At 47.6% G+C, this 16,811-nt stretch overlaps 1 protein-coding gene across 2 annotated transcripts in view; it reads right to left on the reverse strand.

The window, feature by feature from the left end:
• The window catches only part of CPM (carboxypeptidase M), a 43,607-nt gene extending 28,425 nt beyond the window's left edge, over positions 1-15,182 (reverse strand). Inside the window, exons 1-2 of one of the 2 annotated variants that reach the window (XM_077338770.1) lie at positions 14,962-15,182; positions 14,609-14,765 (exon numbers count right to left, since the gene is read on the reverse strand). In XM_077338770.1, the coding sequence (XP_077194885.1) occupies positions 14,609-14,762 (154 nt within the window). In that variant the 5' untranslated portion in view covers positions 14,763-14,765; positions 14,962-15,182. Of the gene's footprint in view, positions 1-14,608; positions 14,884-14,961 lie in introns of those variants that run through there. The other variant, XM_077338771.1, reaches the window with a different exon arrangement.
• Positions 15,183-16,811: the final 1,629 nt, after the last annotated feature.

Consider the following 16,811-nt stretch of genomic DNA (forward strand, 5'->3'; position numbering starts at 1 on the left):
TTCACTGTCACAATGAACGAAATTATCAATGAAGGGAGAATTGGACAAAATTAACTGCTCCTGAGCCATCCTTGATAGATGATTTACTGGGCAGCCTATGGAAAAATAAATTCATTAGGTAATAATAAGAACCAAGAAGACTGCAATTTGTCAAAATACACACACTTGCATGATTGATAACCTGTTGTCAAACTTCTTATATGGGACAAGAAATTTTAAAATTGTTGTTCCTTAAAATATATATTGAAATTGTCTTCACTTTTATGATTGTTAAGACTTCAGCTTGATTCTCTGCATGTTTACAAAGAAGTAGATCCCACAGAGTTGGATGGGAATTTCTTTCATGCAGATGACTTTAGCCCTAGAATTTCTTGATTTGGTACAGGAACACGCAGCAACATATTATATGCAATTAGATAGACATGTCAAAGAACAGATTTGTGCAAGTGCCTAAGTCCAGTCACTATATTGTCTCATACGAAGTAATGTAATGTGCCTGCTCAAGTATTGGTGGTGGTATAATGGGAATCCCTGACTTCTTTTTCTAAAGACAAACTAAGGCTGATTCTGCACTTACTTTGTTTATTCCATTGTGGATCCTGCTGAATTCAGATCAATTTGAACTTGGGTCTTCCTCTATTCCCCCCCCCCACAGAAGTTAGGGCTTCTGGAGCTTCTGCTGAGAGAAGTTAAGGCTTCCCCTTTAAGGGAAGCCTGGCAACATGGGAACTGATGCCCTGGCCAATCAGGGCTTTTCTACAGTGTTGGAGGCTTGGCAACAAGTTATTTCGGGGAAAGCAGACAGCTGCACACTTACTCATGAAAATTTTTCAAATATCAAGGGTTATATCCACTCCATGATATTGTGGACAAAAGGTAGGGTCACTCCGGATCAATCATTCTTGTTGCAGATAAAAAATTCAAATTACCCAAAATCAAAATGGAAATTGAATTCAGTGTAGACAGTAAGAATTGAATCAACCTGGGATTAGAATAAAAGCTCTGTGCAGATTCAACCTAGGACTCTCCCTCCAAGACACCAAATAGGATTTGAGCCAGAGGTTTTTCAAGCCTTCCACAAATGAAGTCTTCTTGTAGGCTTCCTTTCCTTTATATATATATTTTAAAAACCCAAGGTTCTGTCAAAGACGTTTGATAACCACCAGACAGAGCAGGGGACCTTTAAGATGGTGGCAACTATGCCTTCCCCTACAGCAGTGGTCCCCACGGTCCTGGTCCGTAGATCAGTCGGTACCAGGCCGTGGCTCCTCCTCATCCTCCTCCCCGGCTGCTGTCTCGGGGGCTGCCCTGCCACCCTGGCACCGGCTCACCTTTGGTGCTCTCCAGGGGCCACCATGGCCGGGGCTCCCCCTTGGAGTGGCACTGCACAGCTGCTGGCAGTGCCTCCAGCAGGCAGCGGGAAGTCAGGGGCACTGGCAGGAAAGCAAGTGGAGCAGGGGCTCAGCCAGCGACGTCCCTCAGCAAAAGACTACCCACCCGGGCCTCAGTAAAACTGTCAAGCATTGACAGGTCCCTGGTGATAAAAAGGTTGGGGATCACTGCCCTACAGTACATCCAGCCTAGCCTTTTTAAAAACATTCTGTTATAACATTACTGCATATGCCAAAAAAGGAGGTTCCATTACTGATGAAATACATGAGGACACATATAGCATGTTTCATAATTACTTGTGTGTCCACTTCAACAACTGCCACTTCAACAACTAGCAACTAAGGAGGAGTAGGAAACCTTTGAAATGGCAGCAACCATGCTGTTCCCTACAATACATCCAGCTTTTTTTACAATGCTACAAATGGGCTGCATCAAACCGAGTATTGGGTCCAGATCACGGGAGGTGATGATACCACTTTACTCTGCTCTGGTTCAGCCTCACTTGGAGTACTGTGTTGAGTTTTGGGCACCCCAGTTGAAGAGGGATGTAGACAAACTGGAGCCTGTCCAGAGGAGGGCAACAAAGATGGTGAGGGGTTTGGAGACCAAGATGTATGAAGAAAGGTTGAGGGAGCTTGGTCTGTTTAGCCTGGAGAGGAGACGACTACGAGGGGATTTGATAACCATCTTCAAATATTTTAAAGGCTGCCATATAGAGGATGGAGCAGAGTTGTTCTCTCTTGCCCCGGAGGGACGGACCAGAACCAATGGGATGAAATTAATTCAAAATAAATTCCATCTAAACATCCGGAAGAAGTTCCTGACAGTTAGAGCGGTTTCTCAGTGGAACAAGCTTCCTTGGGAGGTGTGACAGAGAGGATGATTCTGTGAAGACTTAAGGGGTTGACAAGTTACAGTGGATGAGCGATAAGGTTGTGAGTGTCCTGCATAGTGCAGGGGATTGGACTAGATGACCCATGAGGTACCTTCCAACTCTATTATTCTATGACTAGTAAAATAGCCAGCTGCCCCTGAAATACAGGGGGCAATAGCGGGGCTGGCGAGGTCGGCGGTGCATCTCTCTGGGTCCAGGCCCCGGACCGAAGGCCGGGTGTGGGGAGATTGGTGAGGCGGCGTGAGTGCTCAAAGGGGGCCCGCGCTCCACGGCTTACCTGGATCCGGCAACCTGGAGCTGCGGCGTGGGGGCTGGCAGAGGCGGCGGCCGGCATGGAGGGCAGGAGCCAGCTGCCGGTGCGAGGCTGGAGCGCGCGGTGGGGCTGGCGCCATGGCGGCAGCCGTCGGTGGCACCGGGTCCAAGTGCTGGGCACGGCTGGTTGTGACAGGCCGCGGTGGAGGCGCGGCTGGGGCGGAGGCGCGGCTGTGGCTCCCAGATGAAGCGGCTGCGTGCGTGCTCGGCCGAGCTGTGTTGGGTGCGGGCGGGGTGGGTGGTGGCCCGCGGTGACAGCGACATTAAAGGCGGCGGCTGGCGGGATGGGCCCCTTTCGTGAGCGGGGGCCGGTGGGGAGGCATGATGTTGTTGACGGCGGCTGCATTGTCCCCACCGCTACAGCCGCGGCTGCTGGGGCCTCCTGTCCCCGCGGGCAGGCGTCGACCTGCACCGTTGAGGGGAAGCGAGGTAATGGCGTCGTCCTGCGGCCTCCGAGCAAACTGGGAGGGGGCGGATCGGGAGGCGTGCAGCTCACAATTGGTCCCTTGCTGCCGGACTGACAATCAGAGGGCCCAGTCGGAAGGTGCTTTGCACTTTGCGCCTGCTGATTGGGCCTTCCGATTGTCAATTTGGGGGAAGGGGCCTATCGGCACCCTTCCTCATCCCAAACAGGGCCCGCCCTTGGGGCCATTACTGCTTTATTTTATCTGCTCCGCTAGGAGTGGTTAAAGATTCTATGATTCTGTAGGACACAACCACATTTATTTATTTATTTAATTTATTTATTTATTTATTTATTTATTTATTTAGATTTATATACCGCCCTCCCCGAAGGCTCAGGGCGGTTTACATTAAAACTAATCAACGATACATGAAACATCAGCCCTTTTCAAAGGAAGTGTGGAACACATGGGGAGAATCAGATCCAAATTCAAGAAAAAAAATTCCCTGAAATAAATGTCCTTTTAAGGTGCCACAAAGTCAGAGCGTGAACTGAGGATTCAACTTGTTGGGAAACAGCAGCAACACTAAGGTGCAGAAGAGATCTGTGTGTGTTTTCTTTTTTTATGAGTTTCTCTGAATCCCTCTAGTTTCTACGAGGCAGAAGAAGAAGATTTGGTTCTTATATGCCGCTTTTCTCTACCCGAAGGGGGCTCAAAGCCGCTTACAGTCACCGTCCCTTTCCTCTCCCCACAACAGACACCCTGTGAGGTGGGTGAGGCTGAGAGAGCCCTGATATCACTGCTCGGTCAGAACAGTTTTATCAGTGTCATGGCGAGCCCAAGGTCACCCAGCTGGCTGCATTTGGGGGGATGCAGAATCGAACCCGGCATGCCAGATTAGAAGTCTGCACTCCTAACCACTACACCAAACGGGCTCTTCTACACCAGATGCCCTTCTGCTAATACCCCCCAATTTCTCTTCCTAGAAGTACCATTTTCCCCCTGACTTCTGAGGAGTCTAAGAACTATTTTGTTCACAGAAGTCTAAGGAAATCCTCACACATGATTTCCACTTTTTATCTGGGTAGGGATCCTCTTTCTCTCCTTAGAAGATCTTCCCCTTCTCCTTTGACCTGAATTGGGAATATCTCCTCACTGCCTAAATTCCCACTGCTAAATATCTGCCTCAGTTCTCCAGACACTGTCTAGATCTGCTTTCAGTTTCTAATAAAGATTCTTTTCTTTAACTAAGATTTCTTCTCAGAGCAGATATTCAGCTAAGCATAGACAAATTCTCTCAGAATGCTCTCTCTTTCTCTGAACCAGGATCAGAATATGTCCTTCAAGACACAGTTAGTATATCAATTTCCTCTCAGCTATTGCTGGCCAATGAGAGCACTTGGAGCTGCATTTCCCTCAAGGGCTGTCTCTTAGTGAGAGATTTTAACCTTTTGCTTATTCATTGCTGTTACTTCAGCACTAGAAACTTCAATATTATAATGCTGTCACAGGAGCATTTTAATAATATTGATAAATTATATCCATAACTAGGAACTCTTTAATAACTCTGAATGTTTTGCATTTGTCATCATCAAAGAGGTGCAAATTAAATTGGATACTCATAAAATGTACATGTGTTAATGTTCTAAACACATTTTCATGTGTCCACAAATATTTTACTTTCCTTAAAAGAGAACTGAAAGAAAACTACCAAAGAAAATGTACTTTTGATTTTAAAACTCTTATGAATCCTCTCACATAAGCAGTGTTCAGAATTTACCCACTGAGGTTGGAAATGTTATTAGAATGACGTGAAAGTTCCTTTAGTTTATGTCAGGAACATGCCAGAGATAAAACCAAGCATATGTGTAAAAACTGCTACAGGCATTTTTCTACATTCATTTTATTTCAGTGTGTGTTACCATCAGAACAGTCAGTAGATTGGAAATACCATCTAATTTATTCCATCTGTCCCTCTTGATAAAACAGTAAGGGGGGGTTGGGGTGGGCTGAGTCCGGGATCAAAACTTCCGGATTGGCCCCATGGCCCTGGACTGACAAGCGGAAGGGCCAATCGGAAGGCGCAAACCGCCTTCCGATCGGGCCCTCACCAGGACAGACCAGAGTTCCAGCCAGTCGGAAGGTGCAAAGCCAAAGTTCTGGCAGGGCCAAAGTTCTGACAGCGCCTGCCCAGCCAGCCCACCCAGGGGCAATCTGGAGACATGGCTGCCAGTCTGCTCCTGACCACCGCAGGGAGAGGAGGTCAGTAGGGCTGCCAAGGGGGATGAGAACAGAGGCTTGGACAGGCTGCGCCAGCCCTTTTCGCCCCAAGGCTGTCCTAACTGCCATGTCCAACTGCAAATTGCCTCAGAGCCCTGACAGAGCTGGCAGGAGGCTGGTGAGTGCGCTCCCTCGCCCTCCCTCCCTTCAGGCCTGCTGCGAAGGAGCCTCTGACAGCCCCTGACGGAGGGGAGAGAGGCCTTTCCAAGAGCAATGCAGGGGAGACTGAGGGCCTTCCTTTTGAGGGGGGGAACTTTCCCCTTCTGCCAAACAGTTGGCTGACAGGGAGGCCACAGAAAAAGCCCCTTCTCACTTAAAATACTGCTCTGGCCTGTGCAGTAGGCCTCAAGTCTTTCAATTCAACATGTGTGGGTAGCCTTAAATGTTTCTTCTCTACCACAACCCTGTCCAAAGTAGCCCTTTCTGCCTGGGGAGCTGATCTCTATACTCTGCAGGTGAGTTGTAATTCCAGGAGCTCTCCAGGCCCCACCTGGAGGTTGGCTACCCCTGGGCTGGAAATATTCCTGAGGTTTGGAGGTGGGACTTCAAAATCGTACAATGCAGAAGAAGAAGAAAAGTTGGTTCCTATATGCCGCTTTTCTCTACCCGGAGGCTCAAAGTGGCTTACAGTCGCCTTCCCTTTCCTCTCCCACAATAGACACCCTGTGAGGTGGGTGAGGCTGAGAGAGCCCTGATATCGCTGCTTGGTCAGAACAGTTTTATCAGTGCCGTGGCGAGCCCAAGGTCACCCATCTGGCTGCATATGGGGGAGTGCAGAATCGAACCCGGCATGCCAGATTAGAAATCCGTACTCCTAACCACTACACCAAACTGGCTCTCTACCAGAACCTGATGTAGGGTATTAGTGTCAACTAGGCAATGGAATGGGGCAATGAAACAGAGCCTGTCTTCCTGTTTTTTCCCCACAAGTGGGCAGGCATGTGCAGTTTCCCCCCTGCAGCTGCCAAAATAGGTTTTTAAATGTTTTTATAAATAATCAGCTTGGTGGGGGCAACTACATGTCCTCTTGATCCCTGCCTGTCTTGGTTCCTCAAGGGGGGGGGGTGGCCAGCAGATAGGTCAGCTCAGGGATATTATTAACCTTTACCTGTCTACTGGGGAGTTCCCTGAGGTGCTGAAGTGGCAGTGGTTTGCCTGCTCCTTTAAAAAAAGCATTGCTGGACCCACAGGATGCAGCCAGCTACCACCCAGTCTTGCATCTTGCATTTCCAGGCAAGGTAGTTGAAAGGGCCACAGTGGACCAACTCCTGGCATTTTTGGAGGAAACTTTGGCTCTTGATCCATACCAGTCTAGCTTCCATCCTGGCCACGGGGTGGAGACAGTGCTGGTCGGCCCTGATGATCTCCGGCAGAAGTTGGATCAGGATGGATTGGCCATTCTTGTACTTTTAGATCTGTTGGCCACTTTTGGGGGTGATTGTAGATGCCTCACTAACCATGGAGGCACAGGTCAAGAAAGTAGCCAGCCAGGAGTTTTTCATCCTCGCCAAGCATCTGTCTCCCTATCTGTCTCCCAAGCACCTAGTCATGCTGATCCATGTGATGGTCACCTCCAGAATTGACCTGTAACTCAGTCTACATGGGCCTTCCCTTGTCTCTGACCCGGAAATTGCAGCTGGTACAAAATGCAGCTGCTAGGGTCCATAGGCAGTGGTCCCCAACCTTTCTGAGGCTGGGGACCGGCAGGGCAACTGCCCCGCCCGCACATGTGCGCATGCGCCATGCACGGCCGAATCTGGATATTAGGACGGGAAGCAATGTGGGGGTGGTGTTTCAGGCCTTTAGCAAAATAGTGCTAATGTGTTTCGGACCTCAACCAAATACTCTTTAGTTAGATGTTGATACTGAATAGTGGGTATGCAGGCATAGCTTTTCCAACATTTCCTTTAAAGCCCAGCAACTCTTCAAACGATATCAAGCATGCCATCTTATCAGCTCACTTTGTCTCATCAAGGAACAGGAGAATTAAAATGCAATCCTCATAAATCATGCATGTAAATGCTGCCGTAACAAAAGAGAAGCTAGAAAGACTTCCCATAGTGAAACAGTTAACACAACAGACAACACCCTATACTTAGCAGAGACACAGAATGTTATCTGGATCAAACTATAACTGGTTAATCTGATGTAAGGTTTGGAAACAATATACTGTTTCTTAAGGAAAGATGTACAACTAATATTTACAGGCACTCAAAAGATGTGGATTTGAATCTTAAGGTAATAAACCAGTAATCTTTCACAGTTAATTTTGCTAATCCAAAATTACTGGTCATAGATGATTTATGAGAAAATGATCACTGCAGTTCCAACAAAGAAAGGTACAGGGAGTGCTTTTGCCCTAATAACTGGATCAGAGATGCTAATACAAATACAAAACAAATCTAAGCTCTAAGCCAGTGGTTCTCAACCTGGGGGTCGGGACCCCTTTGGGGGTTCAACAACCCTTTCACAGGGGTCGCAGCAGGGCAAGCAGCTTGGCCAAGGGGGCACCATCCACACAACAGCCTTGCGGGGTAGATCAAGATAGAGTGTTTGTCTGTCTGGCGCAGCGGAAAAGAGCGAGATCAGCATGGTGGGTCAAGAGGAAGGACTGAACTGAGAAACCCAATTTATATACAACTAGGGACCAAGCCCGTTGTGCTTGTAAATACAACTGGCACTAGGTGTGCTTCTCGGCCCCCGGGCCCAGAAGCGCATCCGCAGCCTCGAAGGTTGGAGTCTGAGGCATTGTACGATTTTGAAGTCCCACCTCCAAAACTTGAGGAATATTTCCAACCAAGGGGTAGCCAACTTCCAGGTGGGGCCTGGAGAGCTCCTGGAATTACAGCTCATCTTCAGAGTATAAAGATCAGCCCCCCCCCCCCGGCAGAAAGGGCTACTTTGGACAGGGTTCTGGTAAAGAAGAAACATTTAAGGCCTCCCACACAGGTTGTTGTTGAATTGAAAGACTTGAGGCCTACTGCACATGGTTTTTGTGCAGATAAAACAGGAGACAAAAGAACTTCCGCAACAGCATCCATGTCCATTCTGCACAACTTCAATGTTGCAAAAGGCTTCCAAATTGTAAATGCTACTAATTTGCAGTTATGCATGATGTCGCACACAGTCTGCCACACTCCTGAAACAGACCCGCAAAAAGCGATTCGTTGTAGTGCTTAAAGGGAAATCCAGAAAAGTGGATTCACCCTCCGAAAAGCGCTACACTCTTGCAAACAATCTGAAACTGTAGCGAAAAAGATCTGTGCGTTCCCATTGTTGCGGTTCCAGCCAAGTCCCTCCCCCTGGCTCTCTCTTCCGAACTTCCGGCGAAGCGTTCGCCATTTTTTTTTTCTTGGAGCGAGCAGAAAGCAACGAACTGGCGAGCCTTCATTCACCCAGCGAAGCTTCTCTGGCTACAGTCCCTCCACAGAGCTGCTTTAAAGCTCCCCTAAGTCACCAAGCACAACACAACCCTGTTTGCAAGTTCCCTTTATTTTCGGCCGAAAATCGCGCCGTGAACGGGGGGGGGGGGATTTTTTTTTTTACTCGAAGCGTGGTAACGATGACTAGCCAGCTCACATGCTAGCTAGATGGGTCTCAACGTTAGGAGGAATCAAGGCATATTCGTTGCAACGTGTGTTTTTCTTTTTTTAAAAAACCCTGTCCTTAAAGGGAAAGGGGCTTTTCAGGAGCATGATAACAGCCGCCCATTGGCTGTTCATTTGATTGATGGCCAGGGACGGGACAAAGCACAGAAAAAATCGCTTCCTGGATACCAATTTTTGTGAGACCGGAAACCTGTGGGAAACGATTGAAATGCTACTGGATTCCACTACAAAGGCAGGTATGCATAATGCCGAATTGCACTGTGTTTCCGCTTTCAGGAACCAATTGGCAACATTGGTCCTTGTGCGGAATGGGCCCCAATTTCGTCTGCAGAATAACGCTGTGCAGTGGCCTCAAATCTGCATAGAGTTGCAAAGAAGAAATACACATGGCTTGTCTGTGTCTAACCCCTGGGCAGGGACTTTTCTGGGGCCTCCCTGTTAGGCAACTGTTTGGCAGAAGGGGAAAGTCCCCCCACCAAAAAAAAGGAATGCCCACCCCCATGCCCTCAGACTCCCCTGTATTGCTCTTGGAAACGCCTCCCTCCCCTCATTCAGAGGCTCCTTCACAGCAGGCTTGAAGGGAGGGAGGGAGGGGGAGGGAGGGAGCACAGTCACCAGCCTCCTGCCAGCACTATCAGTGTTCTGAGGCAATTTGCAGTTGGACATGACAGTTAGGACAGCCTTGGGGTGAAAAGGGCTGGCACAGCCTGTCCAAGCTCTGTTCTCATCCCCCTTGGCAGCCCTACTTGGCAGCCCTATCCTCTCCCTGCGGTGGTCAGGAGCAGACTGGCAGCAATGTATCCAGATTGCCCCTGGCTGGGCTGGGCGGGTGGGTCGGAAGGCGCAAAGCGCCTCCCAACTGGACGGAACTCTGGTCTGCAAAGCCCCTTCCAATTGGCCCCTCACCCAACTGGCTGGAATTCTTGTTAGTCCGGGGCCAAGGGGACAATCGTTGGCCCCTGTTTCTATCCTGGATTCAGTCCACCCCCTTAAGCCTTACTATTTTATTTACACCGCTCCTTGAGTGGTTTACAGCAGTGGTCCGCAACCGTCTTCAGGCTGCAGACTTGGCGGCGGCGGGGATGGCGATCGCCCGGCCGCGCATGCCATGCATTTGCGGTCGTGCATATGCGTTTGCGGTCGTGCAAGCGCGTTTGCGGCCACACATGGTGCAAATGCGCATGCGCAGCCCTGCTTCCCTCCCACAAAAAGATGCTTGCCGGGGTGCAAGCTAATCGGCTGCTTTTGCAGCCTGGGAAGTTTCTTACTGCGGGGAGAGGGTGCTGCGGCCCGGCACCGGGCCACGGCCGGTGTTTGGGGACCACCGGTTTACAGATAATTAACAATGGATCTTCAAGCCATTGGTCAGTTTCGGTTTAATTTCTGTGAAAGAACACTTGCATAATTTTATGGCTTGGGGTCACCACAACATCAGGAACTATATTAAACGGTTGCGGCATTAGGAAGGTTGAGAACCACTGCTCTAAGCAGTTTCTTCTTCCATTGTTGCTTCTTGCATATGCAGTAGAGAAATGAAGATGAAAACCTACTGCAGCACAGATGTCACCTGCACCAGATTGGTTTCACTCTTTTTGCAAAATAGCCTATTTTATCTACATGGGCATCTGAAAATTCTGAGCTGAGCTGCATCTTTCTAAGTCCATTGACTATGTTGCTCTGAACAGACAGAAGACGTGTGCATGCCCATGAAAGCTTATACCCTGAAATAAATTTGTTGGTCTTAAAGGTGTCATTGAACACTGGACAAAACTGAGGAGTATGGCATATGCAAGAAGATTAATTGTTAAATTTCATACTTTTAATGAAGTATCCCTCATTGGAAAAGAGTGCAATTCCTTGCCATCTCTTCTAGATGACATCACCTGTATCTTATTTCAGGAGTGTACAATGTAGTTGAGTCTTGCCTTTAAAAGTATAGCCATATTTATTTGAGGCCAGCACTCAAGAATCAGGGAAACTTCACACCAAACTTTAGCTCTGCACTCCTGACCCGTCTCCCCTCTCCATCCCCAAACACTGCAGCATGGTTTTTACAGCTCTGGCATTAACTCCTCATGCAATAATCTGCCTTCAAGGTTTTGCCCTACCACAGAGAGCATATTCACGAACCTGTTTTGTTATGAACCTTCGGGGATTAATGTACTCATAGTGGGTCTGTTCATAATGTTGATGGGAAAGTGTGGTTTTCTGCTCCTCCATGTCCACATCTAGTGCTGTATTCTGTACATTTTCTCTCATTGGTGGGCTTTTTTTTCAGCTAAAAAAGATTAGTAGTAGGTACAATGCTATAACGTCATGATACTATAGTAATATACTTACTACTATTTAAAAACAACAACAGCAGCAGAAGCATCCAGCACTGGAGGGTGTGTGTGTGTGTGTGTGGCAGGTACAGCAGCAATAACAAAGAGAATAACCCTTTATGGAAATTTTATTGCCACTGTGTAAGAAGAGAACACTGGGGAGTGGTCTGCATGTGGAAGCTGTCCTACTCCCAAGCAAAAGAATTTAAGATTAAGGTGTAAATTGAGAAGACAAAAAAGTGAGATAAAATCAGCCAACATAAACTTTTCAGGAGGAGAGTTATTTGTTGAAATTTTCATCATCACAGTTATCCAAATTAATTAAAATACACCCATACACATATGCAACTGTACTGGGAGTACAGTGTATCTATGCGAGTCTGTCAACAGACACTATACTGCTGAAGACAAGATTTCCTTGCACCACAAACATGAACAACAGAAAGACAGAAAGTGAAAAAGTAAAACAGCCATTTGAATACAAATTCTAGTCAGTGTGTGAACTGAAGTTCACTGTGACCAGCATGCAGAAACCAGGTTTATAAATAAAACTAGAATTTAAGCCCGCTGTAAGAAAAATACAGCGGACACTAGCGGGCAGGGCCATAAGGCGGGCCCAGAAAGGGAGAAGGGAGGCGGCCAGCCACCCACCCGCGACCTGGGGCCTTCACCCGGCCCCAGGAACAGCCTCGCTGCATCTGCGACACGGCGAGGCTGTCCCCAGGGCTGGGAGAAGGCCGCTGCCCACCCGCCCGTGACCTGGGACCTTCTCCCAGCCCCAGGAACAGCCTTGCCGCATCGCAGATGTGGTGAGGCTATTCCTGGGCCCAGGAGAAGGCCCCCGCCTACCGCGGCCCCCCCCCCGCAGCGTAAAGGAACCCGGGGCGGGAAAGGAGCAGGGACACCGCGTCAAAGATGCGGTATCCCTGCTCCTTTCCCAAGGGCGAGGGGAAGCCGGCTGTTGGACTTACTGTCAGGGAAGGCTTCTTCCTTTGAACGGTGACTCCCCGACCAGCCCAGACAAGGCCGGGCCAAGCAACCAATCGGGAGCCGCGGTTGGTTGTTGGTCTTTAAGGTGCCACTGGGTTCCTGTTGTATTTTGCTGCTGCCAACTAATATGGCTACCCATCTGGAATTATAATTCTTTGTTTAATCTCTCTAGTATCAATCATGCTGTCTTTTAATTCAATTTCAGTTGTGCTTGACAATAGTATTCTGGAAATGTTTGATGATAGAAGCCTTATTTACTCAGTCTCCTCTCTTGTCTTGTAAATAAGATGTTCCATTAACTGACATACATTAATCCATAGATAAGCAAAGGGCTGTTATAGATATTTGACAAAAGTGGAATGGCACTTTTGACCTCAGGAGCATGATGCATTTATTCACAACAATCCAAGAATGAAAATGTTTTCATTTATCTTCTGGATTAGGTCTTGACATTGAACAATGTAGTATTATTTAAGGGTTAATTAGTGTCAATGACAAAGCCATTCTAGTTAGTTCTTTGCTTTGACATGTCTCCTTGTGTGCAGCTACAGATTGTGCTTCAGTAGATTAAACAGGATTATATACGCACATGATGCACTTCTCAAGAATGTAATTTTATACTGTATTCTTAGAAAAACTCTATCATTTACTAAGAAAGAATATTTGGCCTTAATTTCATGAGCATAACACAGAATAAATCCATACAGATCTTAACTCAATTGTACATATACACTGTTAAGTTGTAACAGACTTCTGATGACCCCAGCTTTCAAGGCAAGTCAGAACCACAGGTGGTTTGCCATTTGCCTTCCTTTGCAATCTTCCATGGTGGTCTCCCATCCAACTACTGATACTGCTTCGCTTCTGAGATCTGAGGAGATCACACTATACCACATCACCTCCCCCCCCCAAGTCTTAACAACCCTGTTCTAAAACAGTTTCAGTTTATAGCAGCTCACTGTTCCTAAACTCAGCTGTTTACACAGAAGTCATTCAGACCTTGACGTATGAAAAGGTGCACTAACCACCATCTATATGCATGGTACAGACAAAGCAAGTAAGCCAAAAGCTAACCAGAATGCCCTATCCCAGTAGTGAGAAAACGATTGTTTAAAACATTTATAATATATATGTCAATTATAATTTGAATGTTGCAGGAAAATTTCAGCATTTAAATAAATGACAGGTTATATAGGGAAATTCACTACTGATTTATTTTTCTCTGAATTGCAGCTGCTAACAGCTGCCAGTCTGGAAGAGTTGGGGGATGGAGGAGTTTATTTCTTCCTGTAGCAAGGGTTCCTGTAGCAAGCAACACACTCCCCCCTATTATTTTCATTGTGTGTTTATGATGAGGGTACCTGTGAATAAACTGGAAGCTCTTCTCCTGCAGAGATAATAAGATGTCATGGAAAAGGAAGACACTAAATGCCACAAAAAACATCACAAGCACTAGTCAACAGATGCTATCACACACAAATCCCACACACAATACTTCAGCCTTCCTTAGACCTGCAAACTGGGGAGCTAAATTAATAGTCTGTGGATTCTTGCTTTTTAAAAATATATATTTTGAGTATACAGAAAATGTCATTCTCCCATCCTCCCCCCCCCCCCCCGCAAATGTGATGCTCCAAGAAAAAGATATTTGGCTCATCCTGTACTCTATGCTGTAATTCCACGTTTATTTTATAATAAAATAAATATAAAAGGTATTTTTGTTAAATATCAGTATTGCATATCAACCATGAACGTTATTTTCAGGTTAGTTCATTCAGTTAAAAACACAGCAAATTAAAAAACGAGCACCACCAACCTGTCTCAGAATGTTCTGAAAGTTATCCAGTTTATTTCAGTAAGTGGGATTACCCTGCCGATACAAGCCTGCACTCCTCACCTAATCAAATGTGGCTTTAATACAAAAGAATATCAAGTGTCTCGATTCTGTTGAAATTAAAAGCTTCATCCAGGTTTAGGCATGAACAGCTTCCTCTGAATTGGAGCCATTGCATGAAAGTGACGGGACAACTCTGCTCAGTTATTCCAACCTACTGATGTCAGTTGGCTGCCGTAACTGTGCAGGACTGCAACAGAAGTCCCATTGGTTTCTCTGGCTTGGGACAGAAAATGTTTCTGTCTACCGTTCCCCAAAATAAATGGGAGCCTGTAAAGACTAACAAAATGATGCACATGTAATGTCTGCATCGTGAGGTACCACTCACTGCATCCAAAGAAATGGGCTCCAGCCCATGAAAGCACTGGGCAGAATAAAATATCTTTAGTCTTCGAGGCGTCACAAGGCTCCTCGGTATTTTGGCTGCCGCGCACTGTCCTCTCCCACTACGGAGCGCTTCCCAAAGGAAGCGCTCTGTCCACCACAGAGCGCATGAAGAGCGACCTTACCTTCCACGGACTTCCCAACGCTATACAAGTGAGTGATGGAGGAGTGGTTCCTGTGCACTTCCCTCAGGAAGGCTTCCAGCTCCGCGGTGTGGTGGTAGCTGAAGTCCAGCCCCGCGGCCAAAGGGAGCGCGAGCACAAGGCAAAGGATGTCCATCTCCTAGGAGAGAAGCAGACCCTGTCAGGAGCGCCAAGCGGGGCGAAAGAGCAGAGCCGCCAGCGGGACGGAGCGCCTCGCCCTCCCCCGCCCTTTTTCCCACCGCCTGCGCCGTGAACAATCCAACAGGTATCCAGGCGCTAACGCCGAGCAACGGCACGAGCCTCGCCCAGCGTCACGCGCCACTCGCGCGCCTTACCTCAGCGCTCTGACGGGAGTCCCCGCAGCGCCCGCCGCTCGCCCTCAGGGGCTGCTCAGCAGGAGCGCCAGGCGCTCGTCAAGAGGCGCCGCCGGGCCAATCTCTCCGCCGAGCCCGTGCCCTGGCGCGATGAGTGACACGGGAGCCATCCAGTCCAGAGGGCGAGTCCCGCCCACAGGGGAAGAGGGTCCCCTTCTCTGGCTGGCAGCCGGCCCCTGGAGGAAGCTCCGAGCGAGCGGGGAGGAGGGCTGACCAGTGCTGTGGCGGCCGGCAGAAGTCCTTCGGTGACTCTCCCCACCCCCCACTCCCCTGTGCATTTCGAGTGCAAACGAGTACATCTAAAGGACAAAGGATGTAACCGTCTTCGCAGGGTGATAGATCACTCACTTCAGCTCCCGGATTCCTCCGGATTGCACGTTTCGGAACAGGTTGATCTGTCCTTCTTCAGTCGGGGGCAGTGGCGGCTCTGCACAGCCAGTCGCCTCACTTCAAAGAAGATGCTATGCGATGCCTCCATGCTTGAAAGGAGACGATGGAGCATAACGGCAGTGTCTCAGCTAATTGCTCTCAGCATTCAATAATTAAAGGTACCTCTGGCCATAAATCTCCTGTTTTGATATATTTATTGTCTTCACTATGTTTTCCCTGGAATTGAACCCAAACAAACGCTTGTCATCCCTGTTTGATTCTGTAATCTGTTAGACATTTCACTATGGTGGATGTCAATTTACTGCTCACACATTACCTATAATAAGTATGGACTGGTAACTCCCATTTCATGATACCATTTGCACACAAAAGGTTATACCTTGAATAAAACTTTGTTGGTCTTAAAGGCACCACTGGATTCAAATTTTTTTCTATTTCAAACCTGGGTCAACAAAAACCATATAACCTAAGCCATTCCTTGATAATACCCTCTTCTTTTGAAGAAGAAAAAAACACTAGTTTAAATTTAAATCATCTTATATCCCCCTTGGAAATAATACAAGGCAATCCAGAATTGCTACTACTTCAGTTCTGCCTTTTGCAAAAAGGATCTAATTTGTAGCTATGTACAGAGCTCATTTTCAAAACTGATTTTCCAAAGGTGCTGACACTCAGTTTAAGTCAAAAAATCAAAGAGTTAGGCCATAGAGGCCATCTAGTCCAACCTTCTGCTCTATGTAGGATCAGCCTAAAGCATCCATGATAAGTATCTGTCCAATCACTCCTTGAAGGCTGCATTGTGGGAGTGCTACAAAGAAGAGGAGGAGGAGAAGAAAGAAAGAAAGAAAGAAAGAAAGAAAGAAAGAAAGAAAGAAAGAAAGAAAGAAAGAAAGAAAGAAAGAAAGAAAGAAAGAAAGAAAGAAAGATTTTTAATACCCCACTTTTCACTACCTGAAGGAGCCCCAAAGTGGCTTACAAACACCTTTGCTTTCTCTTCCCCATAACAGACAACAGACATCTCAGTCCCATAACAGGTAGATGGGATTGAGAGAGCTCTAAGAGAACTGTTCTGCAAGAATAGCTCTAAGAGAACTGTGACTTGACACAGTAGTCAACTCTAAAAACCAGTTCTGAGAGTCCTTTTGCCTGGTTTCTGCTTGTGCATCAATTACAAGTGGACAAGGTGCTGAGCTCGGTCAGGGCGACCACTTGCCCCCTTGATCCCTGCCCCTCCTGGCTCCTCAAGGGAGGTGGCCAGGGGATAGGAGGCCAGCTCAGAAACACCATCAACCTTTCTCCAGAACCGGACCCAGAGGGTTGCGGTGGGGGAAGAGTTCTCGCGTCCCTACGGACTCCCCTGTGGGAAACCGCAGGGCGCAGTCCTCTCCCCCATGTTATTCAACATCTTTATGCGCCCTCTG

Source organism: Paroedura picta, chromosome 5 (genome assembly GCF_049243985.1).
Source record: "Paroedura picta isolate Pp20150507F chromosome 5, Ppicta_v3.0, whole genome shotgun sequence".
Lineage (NCBI taxonomy): Eukaryota > Metazoa > Chordata > Lepidosauria > Squamata > Gekkonidae > Paroedura > Paroedura picta.